We start from the raw sequence: 18954 nt of genomic DNA, 5'->3' as shown, positions 1-18954 counted from the left end.
CCCCCCCCCCTGCCTCTGTCTCCCAAGTTCTGGGACTGAATGTGTCCACCACCACACCGGGCTAGTTTTTTTTTTTTTAATTTATTTTTTTAATTATTATTTTTTTAATTGTTGTTTTGTTTCAGAAAGGGTTTCACATTGTAGTCTCCAACTCATGGTAGTTCTGTTTCCGATCCTCCCCAGTCTGTTTTTAACTTTTGGTAAGATCTTATGGCCCCAGGCTGGCCTGGCACTCACTACCATGGCCACAAACTTAGGACCCTCCTGCTTCAGCCTCCCAAGTGTGTCACCACAAACAGCTATGTGTTCAACTTTATAGGGAGGCAAATCCAGATTGTACCAATGAAAATGAGTTTTGGAACCAGAGGTCTGAGAATCATGTCCCTCACAACAGCTAAAGGTCCCAGTCTTTTTAGCAGCACTCATTTATATCAGTAAATTTGCAACCAGCAAGACTAGGAATGGGGAGATAGGAAGCTCCAGTGGGGGATATGGGGTGGTGGGAGGTGTAGGAGGTGGTAAACAATGCTCCAGGGCTCAGCATGGAAAGGGGTCTGGGCTATAAAATCTTTGTGTTACTTCAGACATCTCCTAGAAAAAGAGAAGGTCCCTGATATGTGTTCCACTCGAGCTGAGGTAGTGCCATCCCATGAATTTTCCACAGCACTGGCCACACTAGGCAGGAACATTTTGCCTACCTGTAAAGTTTCTTACTTTGTTGTCAGGGGGTTAGCAAATTATCGGTACTCGCTTAATTTGTTGTTTGGAATACATAACTTAATGAGACATATTGTTCGGAGGGGCACGGCAGGATCCAACCGCTGTGCTATTTGCTCCAGAGTTTAGCACAATTTTGTCCTAATCAGTTCACCGCGTTTTGTATAAACTGGAGGATCAAATCCTGGAAGCCCAGAGGCTATCTACCAGATTACGCCCTCTCCTTGGTGTTGCTGGCCGGAACGGGAGATCCAGTTCCCGCGAAAGGACAAAGCAACCCAGAAGCCGCTTGTGCCTAAGCTTGTTCCTTGCCACTGCAGAAGTACAGTCTTGCCTCCCACCCCCATCCTCCATCCCCCCACCCCGAAGGAAGCCGCCCAAGGCAGGGTGCTCCCGGCCCTATCAGGCTCGCAGCGTCGGGTGTCCCATGCCGGACACCAGGGTCTCACAGTTTGCTGCCTCCCCCTCTGAGGACAATCCCGTATCTGTTCCTAGACTGATCGGAGCAAGAGAGACGGGTAAGGAGGCTGGGAAAGGGTAGCCGGCACAGCAACGCTGCTCCCTGGCAGCCGGCGCGGTTCTCCTAGTCCTTCGCTCCCTCCTTGCCACTGGGCGCTCGGCAAACTTTTCGGAGTTTTCCTGCCCTTGCGTCACGGAAAAGGCAGGCGGGTGATCGAGTCCAGGAGGCGAGGCCCCGCGGCGGCTGGCGAGCTCCCCCGCGCGGCGCTCTAACCCGGGTGCGAGGTGGCTCTGGACACCGGCTACTCGGCGGATGAGAGCTTGCAGCTCCCCGACTCCCGAGTCCACTTCCCGGATCCCCGCCACCCGGACTGAACCGGGGCGGGGGGGGGGGCGCCCGCCAGAAAGAAAGAGGACGGAAAGCCGGCGGTGGCACCCTGGCCTCGGGAGGGCGGAGCCGTGCGGTCCCTGCTCCGCCTGGACGCGCGGAAGTGCTGTGGAGTTTGCTCAATTCCCTAGCCTGCTTTCCCTCCCTCATACCTCCCTCCCTCCCTCTCTCTCCACCCCTCACCTCCCCTACTGCTGTCCCCTCCTTCCTCGGGACGCCACCTCCTGGACTTCTTTTTCTTTTTTGGGATTTTTGTTTTGTTTTGGACCTGGCTTCCCGCTGGCAGCGCTGAGGGGCTGCAAGTGCGGGGGAAGGAGGCAGGAGGCTGGGGCTCAGCTCATACCTTCTCCGGCAGCATCCCCCCGGGCATCGCGGAGAACGAACCTCCGGCCGGCCGGACAAACAGCCGGCCGCGCCATCTATTCGAAGGAACTCCATCTACCAACTACTGTTAAGTGTTTGCTGGTACACCAGTGGTGGGGGTGGTGATGGTGGAGCTTTCTACTACCTCTGGACAGGGGTCCTGGGACTGGGATCAGGGTCAGCTTAGTACTCCGAAACTGCTGAGGAATTAGGCAAACAAAAGAGGCAGAGAGAGAGAGAGAGAGAGAGAGAGAGAGAGAGAGAGAGAGAGAGAGAGAGAGAGCGAGCGCAGAAGTCCTCTGAGCGGCTTGTTGTGCCCCCTTGTTCTCTGGGGGTGGGGGGCTAGCCACTTGCAGGGCGGGAAGAGGGCACCAGAGCGGGCTAGGCAGGGTCGCACCCCCTAGGTCGTGTAGTTAGTTATCCTACGGTTGTGCAAGCTTTGGCTCTTGTTTTCCCGGCCTGGCTCGTCTGGAGGCCGGACACAGCCACCCTTGGAACTGGTTCAGGACTTTGCTGTTATTCTCCTCGCCCCTCTTGGATTTTCTGGATTCTTGAAGACGCGGTGGCCAGGGAAGAGAGAGGAAGGAGGAAGGAACAGATCTTCAGAGGAATGTGAGAGCCTCCCAAAGGAGCTGGGAGCCGGGAGGCAGAACCTTGCCTGCGTCCCTGGGACCTTGGTCCGTAGCTGATTCTTTTCTGTTGTACAACATTGTTCTAGTGGAAAGTGTCGTTGCATTCTTGTTCTAGCAGAGCTTGTTTCTCCAGGTCATTTGACTTTTCTACTTGGTGTGAGAGGAGGGAGTGACTCCCTCCCTCTCACGGGCTGCCAAGGGAGGGAAGAAAGACTGTGGTCATGACCAACCCCTCCCTGTTTACAGGCAGATACCCCAAGGCTGGATAAGGCTGTTTCTGGACCATGGACGTTTCTTTGAAGAGAAGGCCTTGTGCATGCCGAGACCCCTGCCTGAGGGTCTGAATAAGGTATACTAGACTTTGAGCTGCAAGTACATTTTTGGACACCCTGCTGAGCATCCTGAGTTCCGGCAAGGTATTTCCCGTCCACTATTGACCTGCCCTGCCCCGTAGCCTAGCCATGGCACTGAAAGGCCGAGCCCTCTATGACTTCCACAGTGAGAACAAGGAGGAAATCAACATCCAGCAGGATGAAGACCTGGTTATCTTTAGTGAGACCTCACTGGATGGATGGCTGCAGGGGCAGAACAGCCGTGGGGAGACAGGGCTCTTCCCTGCTTCTTATGTCGAGATTGTCCGTCCTGGCATCAACACCAACCATGTGGACTACCCCAGCATCCCTGCAGGCTCCCTGGGCACCCAAGTGAGTTTGTATAACAGCCCTAGTATGTCCAGCCAAGCCAGGAGTGGTGGGGGCAGTGGCTTTCTCTCAAACCAAGGAAGCTTTGAGGATGATGATGATGACGACTGGGATGACTGGGATGACGGATGCACAGTGGTAGAAGAGCCAAGGGCTGGTGGCCTCAGTACCAATGGGCACCCTCCACTCAACCTTTCCTACCCGGGTGCCTATCCCAGCCAGCATATGGCTTTCCGACCCAAGGCACCCTTGGAAAGGCAGGACAGTCTAGCGTCTGCCAAGCGGGGCAGTGTGGTGGGACGGAACCTCAATCGTTTCTCATGTTTTGTGCGCTCTGGAGTGGAGGCCTTTATCCTTGGTGATGTGCCCATGATGGCCAAGATTGCTGAGACATACTCCATTGAGATGGGCCCCCGTGGCCCTCAGTGGAAGGCCAACCCCCACCCATTTGCCTGCTCTGTAGAGGACCCCACCAAACAGACCAAGTTCAAAGGCATCAAAAGTTACATCTCCTACAAGCTTACACCCACCCACGCTGGCTCACCTGTTTACCGGCGCTACAAACACTTTGATTGGCTCTACAACCGCCTTCTACATAAGTTCACTGTCATCTCTGTGCCCCACCTGCCTGAGAAGCAGGCCACTGGCCGCTTTGAGGAGGACTTCATTGAGAAGCGCAAGCGACGACTCATCCTCTGGATGGACCACATGACTAGCCACCCTGTGCTCTCTCAGTATGAGGGCTTCCAGCATTTCCTCAGCTGCCTAGATGACAAACAGTGGAAGATGGGCAAACGCCGGGCAGAGAAGGATGAGATGGTGGGTGCCAGCTTTCTGCTCACCTTCCAGATCCCCACAGAGCACCAGGATCTGCAGGACGTAGAGGACCGTGTGGATACGTTCAAGGCTTTCAGTAAGAAGATGGATGACAGTGTCCTGCAGCTTAGCACCGTGACATCAGAGCTCGTGCGGAAGCATGTGGGAGGCTTCCGCAAGGAATTCCAGAAGCTAGGAAGTGCCTTCCAGGCCATTAGCCATGCCTTCCAGATGGATCCTCCCTTTAGCTCGGAGGCCCTCAACAATGCCATTTCTCACACCGGCCGGACCTATGAAACTGTTGGTGAGATGTTTGCTGAACAGCCCAAGAACGACCTCTTCCAAATGCTTGACACACTGTCTCTCTACCAGGGCCTGCTCTCCAACTTCCCTGACATTATCCACTTGCAAAAAGGTAAGCCCTTCCTGAGTGTGGCGTTCTGCTGGTTCCTGGGAATACGAGGACAGCCTGTACTACAGTGAACAGCTCATCACATTTTCCTGTCTCAGTCTCCATCCCTGGCTCAACAAATGTACTGAGATGATTCTCTAGAGAGTGCTGTTGTAGGCCTAGGGATAGTGTGGACAGGTTTGGTCTCTGTTCTCACTGAGCTCTGTGTATACCTTCCTGTCCACTCTGCTTTTTCTGTGTCTCATTGACCCTATCACACATGGAACCCTAAGGTTCTGGGAACACAGAGATAACCAGATCCCAGAATCTGCCTTACATGAACCCATGGGTTGAAGGAGGACCAGGACAGACACAGGCAAGAGCACACTGCGGGCTCTCTTACCGTCTCATAGGCTCAGCTTCTACCTTTGAAGCATCTGAGCCTAGACTCCCCCTCTGCCCTGTCTGCCAGCCCCTATCTGTGCAGGAGGATCTCTGTCCTCGTTTTGCAGATGAAGTCTCTGCCCACAGCAGAGTGGTTGTGGATCAGCTGGGACTATCCCTTCCTCCTTCCAGCTCCCCAAGGACATATCCATATTGGCTGCCTCCCAGGTCCGTCATGTTTTCAGTTCTCATGGCCCCCTGTGTAGGGGAGGGACCGGATGAGCCCCTGCCTGTTGAGGAACTGCCAGTGAAGTGACTCATCCTGGGTCACATGGGGCACTAAGCTGGGCAGTGGGAACAGAACCAGGGGTCCAGGGCTCTGTCCACATGGGCCAGTCAGTCTCTCTTCCCTTCCCAAACTGGGCTTCTCCTTGCATACGAATTGAGTCAGGGGCTGACCTAGCAGGTGACTGAGTCCGGGGACTCAGAGAAGGCAGATGTCAGGAGAGAGGTGTGGTCTTCCCTGGGGCGGTAACTCAGGAAGAATATATTCAGGGTATGGGGCTGGCTCCCAGGACCCTAGGCCCTGAGGTCAAGGAGTTTTATTCTGGCCCTCTGGTTTGAGTCTAGGGAACAGCAAATATGATACTCCTGCCCTCAGGCCCCTGTCCTAATTATGAAGGTGGTTGTCAGAACTCTAGCTGCAGGCACCTCTCCCCCTTCACCTTTTCCTTTATCTCTTTTGTTTGCTGAGCCCTCACTTCTCCACCTACTTTTCTCCTCCTTTCAGCCCCGGGGATTCAAAGCCTGAGTTCTAGCCTGACTTTGCACCCAGCTTGCCTTGTGTCCCTGGGTGGAAAGGGCCTTAGTTTCTTAGGTAGAGACTTCTGGGGAAGGCCTGGCCTGCACCTTTAGCTGCTCCCATAGATCTGGCTTTGCACTCGGAGCAGGGGCCCAGCCTGGCAGGGCAGGTGCCTTCCTGTGAGGAAGTGGAGCCACACACCATGCTGGGCCTGGGAAAGCTGGTTCAACCAGATCCTTGGATGGCATGTTTTTGTGTGGGCAGCAAGAGGCTGGGCACAATGATTAAACAGCTCCCCCGACGCAGTGGCTGGAAAACTCTCACTTAGAACTAAGCTGGGGCAAGAGGGCAATCACATGTCCACACACCCAGTGTTCCCAGGCTGTCATCGAAGAAGACGGGTGGGGGGGGGGGGGGGGGGGGGGGGGGGGGGGGGGGTGGGGAGAAGCTATATTGTCCTTTCTACCTCGGATAGGCAGACAGGTAGGAGAGGCCTTGTCTCAGTCTCCACTGGAGATGTCTCTTAGAGTCAGGGGCTTCTGCCTTCTGGGGAGACCCTGCAGCCTGAAGCAGATGCTGCCTGTATCTGCCTCCTACGGTGCAAGTCCTGCTCACTGCAGGTTCTGAGTTCTGGCTTGAGTCTAGGGTGAGTGTGAGAGGAGGGGTTGGAGTTGGTCTGAGACAGACTGGGCAGGCTTTGGGAACTGCTGCTGGAGAACATCCTGTACTAGCCTTGTAGATAGAGGCTTTCCTCGGAGAAAGTAACAGGACGACATTTGGTGCTGGGTCACATGATTCTGTCTGTTCCATCTAGACATTTGAACAAACGGTGAGCATGTGAGGGAACAGTTGGGGGAGGCTGGGGAGTCAGGAAATAGGGCTAGGAGGGACCTCACCTATAGGGTGACCTCACCTATAGGGTGACCTCACCTATAGGGTGACCTCACCTATGGGGTGACCTTGGAGAGTTTTCTCCCCCCAGTCTCCATGTTGATTTGACGTGGAATCTGGAGCTACGCTGAGCTCTCCAGGTCTGTTCTGCCCACTTGGTTATTTGGGGGAAGAAAAACCTAGTAATAGCTATCCTGCCACAGAAAAGGGGGATCGTTGTCTGCCAAGAGCAAGCCAGGACCCAGAGTCCTCTCCTGAGAGCCAGCAAGGTCAGAGGTCAGTCTTAAGCCAGTCACACTAAGTAGCTGGTATTGTCCCTTCAATTTCACAGATAAGCAGCACTGAGGTGATTTGATAGCGGAGTAGGTATAGGGGCCAAGTATGTTAGAATCTACTGTATCGGGCAGGTGGAGGTAGGGACTTGCCAAGGACTGGACAGTTGAGGTCGATGGTGCAGAAGGGAGAGGAGGAAAGAAGGAGGCTTGGGTCTCCTACTCCAGCGCTCCAGTTTGGGGCTTTGTGTGCCTGAGGCAGGTCTGGGACGACAGAGCATCCTGAGGAACCATGGAACACATGGCTTAGCTAAAGGAGGGCAGGTAGTTCCTGTAGATGCAAGCTCTTGACTAGGAGACAGATAGGTCCAGCCTTATGTAATCCTTGCTGCACCTAAGCAGGGACTGCTGCTGCTCTCCTCCTCTTTAATTATGTGTATTGGCATGTGTCTGTGTATTTGGATGCATGTGTGTGTGTGTGTGTTTATATGTGTGTGTGAATATATATATGTGTGTGTGTGAATATGTGTGTGTGTGAATATATATGTGTGTGTGAATATATGTGTGTGTGAATGTGTGTGTGTGAATATATATATGTGTGAGTGTGTGTGTGTGCGTGTGTGTGTGTGAATATATGTGTGTGTGAATGTGTGTGTGTGAATATATATATGTGTGTGTGTGTGAATATATATATGTGTGAGTGTGTGCGTGTGTGTGTGTGTTTATATGTGTGTGTGAATATATATATATATAAGTGTGTGAATATATATATGTGTGTGTGTGTGTGTGTGAATATATATACATGTGTGTGTGTGTGTGTTGATATATATGTTGACATATATATCAACATGAGTGAGGGTACCCACAGAGGCCAGAAGAGGGTGTTGCATGCCCTGGAGGTGGAGTTACAGGCAGTTGTGAGCTGCCAACTGAACTCTGGTCCTTGGCATGAGCAACAGGTATGCTTCCCCATTTTTCCACTCCAGTGGTAGTGGTTGCTGTTCCTCCTTTTTTGAGACCGGGTCTTGCTTTGTACCCCAGGCTAGTCTTCCCCCCCACCTCGAGACAGGGTTTCTCTATGTTGTTTTGGTGCCTGTCCTGGATCTCACTCTGTAGACCAGACATAAAAATCTTTCTTTGCTGGGCGGTGGTGGCGCACGCCTTTAATCCCAGCACTTGGGAGGCAGAGGCAGGTGAATTTCTGTGAGTTTGAGAACAGCCTGGTCTACAAAGCGAGTTCCAGGACAGCCAGGGCTACACAGAGAAACCCTGTCTCAAAAAATATATATATATTTATTTAAAAAATCTTTTAAATTTATTTTATGTGTATTGGTGTTTTGCGTTTTGCCTGAATGTATGTCTGTGTACCACATACATGCCTGGTACCTGTGGAGGTCAGAAGAGGGTATTCATTCAATCCTTTGGGGCTGGAATTACATAGTTATGTGCTGCCATGTGGGTGCTGGGAATCAAACTCAGATCCTCCGGAAGAGCAGTCAAGTGTTCTTACCTGCGAACCATCTTTCTAGTCCCAACAAGATCTTCCTTTGAGTGTTGATCTGCCAGCATTGCTCCAGACTCAACCAGACAGGCCCATGGAGTTCAGGCTTCCGGGTCTCTGCTTCACGTAGACTCTATTTGCTGCAGCTTAACTTCACTTTCTTTGTCTTGATCTCGTATTTCTTCTTATGGTCCCTCCTACCCACTGTGACCTTCTTGGATACTTGTGTCCACTGTCTGGAAGCCTTACGTAGGGTTTTTGTAGTAGCAATGGTGTCCATTCCCCAGATGTGGAGGGCCAGTCACCCTCTACTTACAGGAAGGGGGTTGGGAGCCCTGAGGCAAGTCTCCTCAAGATCTTAGTTTTGTCTTTCAGTAGTTGTGGTGGGATCAAACAGCTGCCCCAAGGGTCTCTTCAGCTCTGAACTTTCTTACTGTGTTCCCTCCTGTGCCCAAGACTGTGCTGGACTGTCAGGATGGAACAGGAGGCAGGTGATAATCGAGAGAAGGTGTCAGAAGGCCTGAGTGAGCTGAAAGCTGGGAGCTCCAGATTTCTTGTGGGTACTGTGGAAGCGTCTCCAAACTTGAGGCATTGTGTAAATTGCCACTAGTAACTGTTTAACCCTGCTCTTGCTCACTGATAGAGATGCTGTCTCTGATGAGGGTATCTGGAGTTATATTAGTATGTAAAGCCTGGGCATATATAGTAAGTGCCTTGTGAATTCTCCGGACCACTTCAGGGAGACTTGAAGGAATACATGTAGAAGTGGCATGGGCTGGGGATGTATCTTCACAACCCGAGTACAGTAACGCATGTGTCTGAGATCAGCTTGGTCTACATGAGACCCTGTCTCCAAACAAAGCAGAACAAAAGAAAAGCTGGAGAGATAGCTCAGATGTTCAGAGGACCGCCTGCTCTCCCAGAGGATTCAGGTGTAACTCCCAGCATAGTGAGCATAGTGGCTCACAACCATCTGTAACTCCAGTTCCAGGGGAGCTGACACCCTCTTCTAGCCTCCAGCAGTACCAGGAATGCACGTGCTCCACAGGCATACATCTAGGCAAACATTCATACGCATAAAATACTAAAATAAATTTTAACAAAACTAAGGAAGGGCTGGAGAAGTGGCTCAGTGGTTAAAGGCATGTGCTGCTCTTATAGAGGACCCAAGTTTAGTTCCCAGCACCCATGTCAGGCAGCCCACCACTGCTGGTAACTCCAGGGGGTGGGGGGTGCTCTGGAGGGATCTGATGTCTCTGGCCTCCGTTGCCACTCCCATGCATGTGCTGCCCTCCCCAACATACAAATAATTAAAAATGAAATAAGTCTTAATTGGGGATTTAGCTCAGTGGTAGAGCGCTCACCTAGCAAGCGCAAAGCCCTGGGTTCAATCCTCAGCTCAAAAAGAAAACAAAAAACAAAAAACAGTCAACAAAAGGAAAAGTGGAGTGAGGCCCCCTTGTACTGGGGACTCTCTTTTGTCCTTTGAGAGTGAGTGCCCACGGTCACACTTACCTCCTCTTCTCCACAACTGGCTTAAAGGCAAAGTTAGTCACCTGCCTTTCTTCAAAACTGAACTCATCAACTGTTTGTGGATTCAGTCCAATTCTTCCAGATTAAGGCCCCTGCCCAGGTTTATCTCTTTCTATTACTGTCTGTTACCTGTTTATCATTACAGTCTCCTCTGGTTCTATAGGGACAGGGGTGAGGAGTGGGTGGGGCTTGTATGTAAGGGAGCTGTACCAGGTGGCCTTTGGAGCCTTTGGAGCGCTGTGTTAGAATCAGCTCTGAAAGCCAGCTGAGAACAGGTGCAGTGGGAGGCATCCTGCCTGGGGCACTGGAGAGAGTTTGGCGTAGAAGTAAAACCTGATCTAGGCCTTGAATTATGGATAGAGATCCAGCAGGCAGGGGTAAGATAGGAAAGAACTGGGAGGGTTGGATGGGCACGGTGACACTGTGGAAGTCACCTGTGTGAGAGCCAACTCCCTGAGGCCTCCCAGGCAGGGCAATGGGTATGGACTGTCATCTGCATGCAGTGAAGAGCCAGTCATTCAGCTTAGGGAACAGCTTTGGGTACTATGAGATAGACTCTCAAATCAGGGGGATGTCACTGTCAAGCAGCCTGGGGGTGAGATGAGTCAGTTCAGCAGACACGTCCACATCTGCGTGGGCCAGACCTTGTGGGACCTGGGGAACAGAGGAACATGACAGTCCCTGAACTCAGGGTAAGCCAACCAGCCAGAGTGCAATAGCTAAGATACAAGATGTTGGGAAGCCTCAGAGATCACAGGGTACACAGAAGGCTTTCTTGGAAGAGAGAGGCCAGTGATGTCATGTCCTGATGGAGACAGTCAGGTGGGTTCAGGAGGAAGTCTGGGTGGAGACCCGAGGCTTCATGCGCCTTTGTGAGACTCTAGGGATGTACAGGGAGTGAGGAGGGGAGGTCCAATCCCTGACCTGCCTGTCTGTCCTGTGCTGTCCTGCCAGGTGCCTTTGCCAAGGTGAAGGAGAGCCAGCGCATGAGCGACGAGGGCCGCATGGCTCAGGAAGAGGCAGATGGCATCCGCAGGCGCTGCCGCGTGGTAGGCTTCGCCCTGCAGGCTGAGATGAACCACTTCCACCAGCGCCGTGAGCTTGACTTCAAGCATATGATGCAAAGCTACCTGCGCCAGCAGATCCTTTTCTACCAGCGGGTGGGCCAGCAGCTGGAGAAGACCCTGCGCATGTACGACCATCTCTGACAGACGGACCACCCGTGCAGGCCCTCTTCCCACCTGGACCTAGTTACTGCAGCCTACCCCGCTCCAAGCCTCCCTGTCTCTAGCAGTGGCTCAGGTGCTCAGGAGTGGGAGAGGCGAGAAGGGACTTTTGAGAAGTCCTGGTACCCCCTGGAAGAGTCTTCCCTCACTTTAGAGATGGGTGAATGGAGAGAGAGTCCTCTGAGCCAAAGCCTGGGCTGCTGGTCAGTCCCTAGAGAGCAGCAGTCTCTGTAGTCTACAGTTCACACTCACCTGGCCACCACACCCTGTTTATTCCCTGGACTCCCTTGACTGCAGTAGCCATGGCTGAAACACTAGTGACCAAGCCCGGAACATGCCTGTCCCAGAAGAGCCACCTTTCAAGATGGGTATCATACACTGCAGTGTGACAGGGACATTTGAGGATTCATGGAAACTCCTTGAAGGACCACAGAACTCTGCTGGGCAGGGGACACTCCATGGAGGAGATGACATTCCAGAAATATCTTGAAGAACTGCAAGGACCTACAAGACAGGAAATGGGTGAAGGACATGGGGAGAGAACCAATGTTGTCTCTCCTCTTCTTTACCTTTTCCAAACAAGTTTGGTATCCTCTCCATGGGTTCTGGTCAGTCTGACAGAGGGAGGGATCGTCCTTGCCCCGTGGTCCCTGGATTTCCCTGCTGTACGGCTTCTGCAGGAGGGACTGCAGGCCAACTCCCTCCAATACGTCTTGGACTCGCCTCTACCTTGGTTGGGGGACACCCCCCCTACTTTTCCTTGTTGAGGGGACTATGCAGCAACTTTCCCTTCTCTGGGCTCAAGATGCTCAAGCCAGGATGCACAGAGCCTCTGGCGGTGCCTTTCTGGAGGAACCAGAAAGTGACCAGCAGGAACTCCCCGTTCTAGCAGGTCCAGGTCCCAAGTTCCCAGACACCTTTGCTTCTGTGGGCTGGTCTTCTCCAGTCCTTCTCATTGCACAGTGGGAAGTCTGAGAGGAAGACACTGGGAACTTTAGACCCCCTGCTCCTGGCCAGACTCACTCACAGGTTGTGTTACCACCCACCTATGTTTACATCCTCCAGGAGTTACTGCCCCCTTACCCTTCAGGCCAGGATGCGGCCCAGCAGCATGTTGTTGGGAAGTGACCCTGTCCCCCCTGCCTTCCTGGAAGCCATGGTCTGCTCCTGGGTCCTGCTGCTTCACTCTTTCTCTTGATAAACCTTTTACAGTTACTGTAACAGAAGCATGGTCTTTTCTTTCGGAATCCCGGGAGCAGTGAGTGTTGGGGGGGAACAGAACCCAAACTGCCCCTCTGGACTAGATTCAGTGATGTTGGTGGGGTTAAAGTTAATTCATAACTTCATAGGAGCAAGGCTACCCTGGTCAGAGGCAGCAGAAGGTCCCATACCCCCAGCTGGCTCCATGGCCTCCTCGCACCTGGGTTTCCTCATTGTTAGCGTGTGTGTGTGTGTGTGTGTGTGTGTGTGTGTGTGTGTGTGTGTGTATCTGTGTGTATTTGGAGGGAGGTGCTCCAAGAGGCCAGAGATCAGCATTGTGTGTGTGTGTGTGTGTGTGTGTGTGTGTGTGTGTATCTGTGTGTATTTGGAGGGAGGTGCTCCAAGAGGCCAGAGATCAGCATTGTGTGTGTGTGTGTGTGTGTGTGTGTGTGTGTGTGTGTGTGTGTATTTGGGGGGGAGGTGCTCTAAGAAGCCAGAGATCAGCATTGTGTGTGTGTGTGTGTGTGTGTGTGTGTGTGTGTGTGTATCTGTGTGTATTTGGAGGGAGGTGCTCCAAGAGGCCAGAGATCAGCATTTTGTGTGTGTGTGTGTGTGTGTGTGTGTGTGTGTGTATTTGGGGGGGAGGTGCTCTAAGAAGCCAGAGATCAGCATTGTGTGTGTGTGTGTGTGTGTTTGGGGGAGGTGCTCTAGGAAGCCAAAGACATGTGTGGTCATGCCTAAGTTCTGGCTTTTTGCATATGTTGATGGTTTGGATTTGAATTCAGGTCCTCATGCTTATGCTACAAGCACTTTACTGACTGAGCCATATTGCCAGCCCCTCCTCTGTCCGGGTGAAGTCCTGTAGCGGGTCCCAGGTGTCACAGTCTTATGCTGGGGATTGTAGAAGAGGATGAGACTGTGCCAGCTGATGCCTGTCCTAGGAAGCTGTCCGTAGAAGGCTCCAGTCCAGCACAGGGAGGCCGACACTTGGTCAGTCTTGGGTGCCCACCCTTGCAGTGGCTCCCATTTTAGAACTTAAAGAAGACCCGTCTCCATGCCCTTGGGTGTGCCCTGGTGCCCTGGAATGATTCTTCCACATATGGAAAGAACACTGAGGAGCTGGTCCTCTTTCAGAGACAGTGGGATTCTCCAGGGTCAGCTTCACCAGAGAGGGTTTTGGTCAGGTCAGAGTCTGAGGAGCTCATGGCAGGGGGTGAGGAATGGGCCTCATTTAGGCCATAGTGTCCTTACAGGAACTTTTGGAATGGAGCCCCTTGGCTCTGGATCAAAATTAGGTCAGATTTGGGACTTTCTGAGGAATTCTCCCCTCCCTGCTTGCCTTCATTTTCCTACTGTTAAAGGAACCAACTTCTTGTTTTCAGCCTCTTCTCAGCTTTGGCCTCCGTGTAATTTTCTGTAGAGAAGACTCTGAGCATGGGTGGGGGTAGGGCTCCTTGCTGAGGCCCTCTGGAATGTTCCTCTTCACCCACGATGCCTGGAAAGCCCCCAGCTGACACTTCCTGCCCCAAGGAATAGCATGCCCCCCTGTGTCCCTCTGCTGAGAAGGAACCACCTCCCATTCCTGTAATCACGACGCTGGGTTCTCCCTAGGTAGACCTCGGAGAAAAATCAGAAAGTGAAAACTAGAAGCCAGGTGTAGTGACACACACCTTTAAACCCAGCAGATGCAGGTGAGTTCGAGGCCAGCCCGGTCTACACAGTGAACTGGTGCCTCAACAAGAAAAAGAAGAAAGAAAAAAAGATAAAGTGAAGGCTAGAGATAGACCAGTCCTGCTCCTGGTGACACTGAGGTCTCTGGCTAGTAGCAAGTGTATGGAGAAAGGGGCTGTCACAACCCCTGTCTCTGGTTTCTTTCTACTGTATGCATTGGAGGGATTTGTGATTGTCTGAGCTGGGCAGAGTGTCCCCCCAGCAGGAGACTGGGGGAGAATGAGGGGGGCATGCTGTGGTGACAGGGCTTGTTGACCTTAGTCCCATGCTGGGCAGATGTTCCAGACTGAGCTGGGCCCAGCTGCCTCTAGTTTCCCCCCCCACTTGGCTCTGAGGGAGTTGGAAAACAAGGCCTCTTTTTCTGTCCTGGGCAGCTACCAGAACCTGGGATGGGGGTTGGGACCCCTGGGTTCCCAGTCTTGGCCCAGCCCTGGAAAAGGAGTCTGCTTTGTGTCTATGTAGAGATGGGGGATGGAGAGACCTGAGATTCTGCATCCTGTCTCTGCTAAGAAGCAGGAGATCTGTGAGCTTCTGTGCCATAGCTGGAGTACTGCAGCCTGATCAGACACAAGTCCCTTGCTTGTAGATAGATGTACCGCCACAGACACAAAGGCACACAGTCATAGACTTGTCCAAAGGCTGCATGTGGCCACTCACACCCAGCTACTCACATAGTTGCACCTTGGTCACACTGCCATACTCTATCATGTATTCACAGCTATGACCACATGTGTGTTGCCATCTGTTCAGAGATGTCTCATCACAACAGTCCTCGGCACACAGTAACAGCCCTACACAGCCAGGATCACATGAGTATGAAACAAAGGTGTCCCGATGCCACTTGCACCATGTCAATGTCACTTCGTGGGTCCCTTGAAGATTCATTAGAGATTCAAGAGAACTTTGTGGCACAGGCAACCCAGAGGTCTGTGTCCTAGATCAGATGCAGAGCGAGTTATTGGTGCCACATACAGGCATGTGTTCTAGGGGTCTGGGTGTCTCGGCAGAATGGACCCGCAGTACCAAGTTCAACTTACTGTTCAGAAGCGTGACCCTGAGTCCTAGTGAAGGTGGTACCTGGCCACCTCACCCAGCAGGGTGGGGGATGCTCTGGGGCCAGAGCCCCCAGCTCTGGCCAGGCTGGCCAGGCCTTGTTCACCCTGAGCCAGTCCTGAGGATCAGGCTGTTCTGAAGGCCCCTGGCAGAACCCACCAGCCACAGCTCCAGGCTTTGGAGCATCCCCTGTCTGCAGCTGAGTTGCAGCGTCTAAGGCAGAAGGGAGAAGGAGCCAGGATGCAGTGGGCAGGGCCCTCGCCTGGACGGGAGGAACATTCCTGTGCCCGGTCTTCCCATCGCATGTGTGGACTGGGCCCGCCCTGCCTGCCCCGCTGACTCAGACCTCTGGGAGCCAAGCCTGACAGACTGCTCCCTCACCCACCCCAACCTGCTTCCTCACCACTGCCTCCTGCTCCCTCTCCACCACTGGGACAGGAGCAGACTGTTAGTCCTGGCAAGAGGACTATGGGGGAAAGTCAGAACTTATCACCCCTAGCTAAAGCTCAGAGGCTGATTGCAAAACCCAGTCCTGGGGATCTACGTAGTTCAGCATAAACTTTTTCCTCTAGGTTGTTTTGTTACTTAACCCCAATGCAGTCCAGTCTGTTTAAAAAGCAGAGTCTGACACATAGCTGTGGCCTCCATAGTCCACCCCCAGTCCTGCTCAGCATCCGTTTCATTCTGGAGACTGAGACTTGGCCAGAAGGAAGATGGATTTGCCCAGGCAGGGCTGATCTTGAACCCAGCTCTGGCTCCATTCCTTGAAGTTGTGCTGATGAATTCACTGAGGTCTAAAGAAAGCAGGGAACAGACCTCTGCTTCACATGGTTGGAACAGGAGGTTGATGAAAAGCTAGAGCGGTTTGAGGGTGGGTGAGGCCCAGCGGTCTCTCTTTACACTTCCCCACCTTCCACCCATAAAAACCTAAAGACAGCCCTACTCGGTGACGTCTTCGTGCCTTGGGCTGTTTACAGATGGAAGTCAGTGAGGAAGCTAACCTCACTGTGTTTTTGTCTGGAGACAGGATCTTAACCTGTAGCTCAAACTGGCCTTGAACCCAAGCCACCCTCCTTTCTCAGCCTTCTGAATGCTGGGTTTACCAGCGTGAACCACCACACCTGCCTTGGTCTGCCTTGGATTTCTCTCTGTTCTCATGGTAGAAAAACAATCACATGTAACTTGAGGGAAGCTTCCTTTTGCAGGGTTGTGTATAAGTTTTGGGGTTGACATATTTGAAGACCTTTGGCGGGCCGCTGGCAGATTGGGTGTCAAAGGCCGAATCCCACTATCCAGATTTGTTCCACATTAAAGGATTAGGTGTACTAGTTGACAGCGTTTCCACCTGTAGAGATTTAACTTCCAAATCCACTCACTTTGATTTTGTTTTTATCTTCTTTTTTTTCTCCTCTTGTTGCTCTTTTCTTTACCGCTGCCCCGGATGCCAATGCTGTTGGTTGTTTCTTGTAGAACTGACCCTGGCATTGTGCTTGCAGCTGGCCCCGATGGCACTGGGTGCTCTCCATCCTCTCTCATGCCTCCTACCACCTGTCCCCTCAATCCAGGCTCCATGAGTTTGGTCCCGTCTCTTCCTCTGTTGCCCCCTTGTCAGGAGGCAGCAAAGGTTCCTCCTGTAGCTTGTGGCCCCTTTTGTAGCTCATGGTCATCATTCCACGGCACAGAATGCTCTGGAGACACCCCAGGCAACTTCCTCGGTGTTCTACCTGAGAAAGGGCTGTAAGTCCCAGTCCCTTGAATCTTAACTTCCCTGAGGCCCCTACCCTTGCCCAGTGCAGCCTGTGGTGGACACTGGAAGGTCATTATTTCACAGCTACATGATGATCACCATGATTTTATAGAGGAGGAAAGGGGAAGTGCTGGAGTAGCCAGGACCAGAGGGAGACAGGACCTAACTTGGGCTACTTGGGTCACCTGGGCTAAGAGGTAAGTGGCCAATGTCTGGGGTAGTAGTTGGAGGCTCGCTGGAATGCAGAGGGACCCGAGCCACCATGCTGTCTTTCATCAGAAGTGCTCTGAGTGGAAGCAATATGAGATTTCACCATGTAGTCCTGCTGCCCCGCAGGTGGCCACAGGCTCTGGCTCCTCTTCCTCTACCACCAGAGGCAGGCCCACGGAGCTGAGGAGCCGAGTACAAGTCATACCCAGGTGTACTCGCTGCACTGATGTTCTTAGGTGCACCAGGCTTTCAATGCTCCTTCATGCCATGGAGTTGCAGATAGCTGCTGGGAGGGTTCCATAAGCAAACATATCTGCTGGGCAGGGCCTGCACAGCAAACCTTCTTTGAGGAGTGGCTGAGATTATTGGTCTTGGGTGGAGCCAAAGAAGCCCTGGAGAGGGGCAATGCCAAGAATTCTGGCATCCTGTTTCCTAGGTGAGAAGACAAATTGGGCAAGCCCTGTGGGGCTACACACTGTAGATAGCATGGCTGGACTAGTGGCCAAGTCTCCCACCAACCGCAGGCCTTGGGTTCTGACCCTTGTTGCTACATTGTCTCTATAGTGAGCAGTTTTGAACATCATGGTACCCATCAGCGTAGGTGGGAGGGTCTTTGAGGCCACTGGCCACCAGTCACGTACATCAGAACATAGAGAACAAATATTCCCCAGGAGTAAAGAGACTCACTTATATCCAGGTCTCTCATGGATGGATTCATGGGATAACCACAGACAAGGTTGCCTTTTAGTTTCAGCTCTCCCCCACCCCTGCATTAGTCCAACAATGGCTATGATTATAAGGGCCACAAGGTCAGAAATGTGGGCACTATACTATCCCAGGTGTGCTGTGTTTCAGACAGCCAGCTAAGGCAGGCCTGAGTGCATACCAGCAGCTTGTTTTTTCAGTATTGCTATGTGCTATGCTTACTGTGTGCCTTAGGCTAAATCCTGCTGAGTTACCTAGCCACTCTGCTAACATGCTCCAGCAGACAGTGGCTTACGGGCACTGAGGCACTTGTGTAAGGCATGTAACCACCCTGTGCAGCCTGGACTGTGTGCGGAGTCTCTGCCTTCATGTCAGCAGGTGGAAGGGCAGAGAGTTTGACACACAGACAGCACTGGACAAATATTTGTTGATCGTTTTCTACAGGGCCTCAGGCTGGAGTGTGGAAGAGAGGTCTGTCTGTGGATAGAAGAGGCCAGGGGAGGTGAACCGGAGGTAGGGGCAGGACTCCATCAAGAACTGTCAGAGCCAGGTGAACCCCGGGAGGCAAAGGCATTTCCCAGGCAGAACGAACACAGAAGGCTAAGGCAGAAGGGTTATTATGAGTTTGAATACGTGAGTTCCAGGCCACCAGCTTGGGTGCTGTGGCAACAGCCTGTCTCTAAAACAAAACAAAAACAGAACAAGAGTAATTATGAAAAGTTTTTCTCGAGGAGACGATAGAGGGACAGTGAGAGCTGGCAGGGCAAAGGAGAAATGGTCTCCTTAGGGCTGGAGCTAAGCTAGAGAGACAGCAAGTGACTCTGGAAGTCATCCACGAGGAAAAGTGAGGCAAGGAAGGCAGATTCCAGATACTCGGAGTATGTGTGTTCAGCTGTGTGGTTTGTGTACCTGCACGCACGTCCTGATGGTGATTTAGCGACCTTGGTCATCCATAGCCACCAAGGTCCTTGTTTCCCAGCCTAGAAAAGGCAATATCTTACCTTGGAACTCAGGTCTAGATGGAACGGTACTTAGCTCTGCTCTTGCCGCCATTCTTCACACCACAGCCATGAGCCAAGCCTCCAAAGAAATTCCACACTGACACTCTTCACTACCTCATTACTGGCTTGCCTGGACGGATGCCGTACTCCGCAAACTCTAACAGGAGCCGGAGTGACCTTTGCATTCATAGTCCAGATCACACCATGTCTCCCCATGCTCCAGACAGACTG

At 52.4% G+C, this 18954-nt stretch overlaps 1 protein-coding gene across 3 annotated transcripts; it reads left to right on the top strand.

Annotated features, from left to right (window-relative positions):
* Positions 1 to 1427: 1427 nt before the first annotated feature.
* Positions 1428 to 12292, top strand: Snx33 (sorting nexin 33). 3 transcript variants are annotated; one of them, XM_036193284.1, is made up of 3 exons: positions 1428 to 2014; positions 2806 to 4491; positions 10805 to 12292. In XM_036193284.1, the coding sequence occupies exons 2-3, from the start codon at positions 3021 to 3023 to the stop codon at positions 11056 to 11058; spliced, it is 1725 nt and encodes a 574-aa protein (XP_036049177.1). In that variant the 5' UTR covers positions 1428 to 2014; positions 2806 to 3020; the 3' UTR covers positions 11059 to 12292. The 3 variants fall into 3 exon arrangements, with proteins under 3 accessions (XP_036049177.1, XP_036049175.1, XP_036049174.1); XM_036193282.1 differs by having other exon boundaries at positions 1428 to 2539; XM_036193281.1 differs by having other exon boundaries at positions 1428 to 2604.
* The last annotated feature ends 6662 nt before the right edge of the window (positions 12293 to 18954 follow it).

The sequence above is a fragment of the Onychomys torridus genome, chromosome 7 (assembly GCF_903995425.1).
Source record: "Onychomys torridus chromosome 7, mOncTor1.1, whole genome shotgun sequence".
NCBI lineage: Eukaryota > Metazoa > Chordata > Mammalia > Rodentia > Cricetidae > Onychomys > Onychomys torridus.
This window is presented reverse-complemented; position numbering and strand designations above follow the sequence as displayed.

Coding starts and splice junctions, on each gene's coding strand:
- Snx33 (XM_036193284.1), top strand. CDS start 3,021: ATGGCACTGAAAGGCCGAGCCCTCTATGACTTCCACAGTGAGAACAAG. Junction 4,492..10,804: donor CATTATCCACTTGCAAAAAG/GTAAGCCCTTCC, acceptor CTGTCCTGCCAG/GTGCCTTTGCCAAGGTGAAG.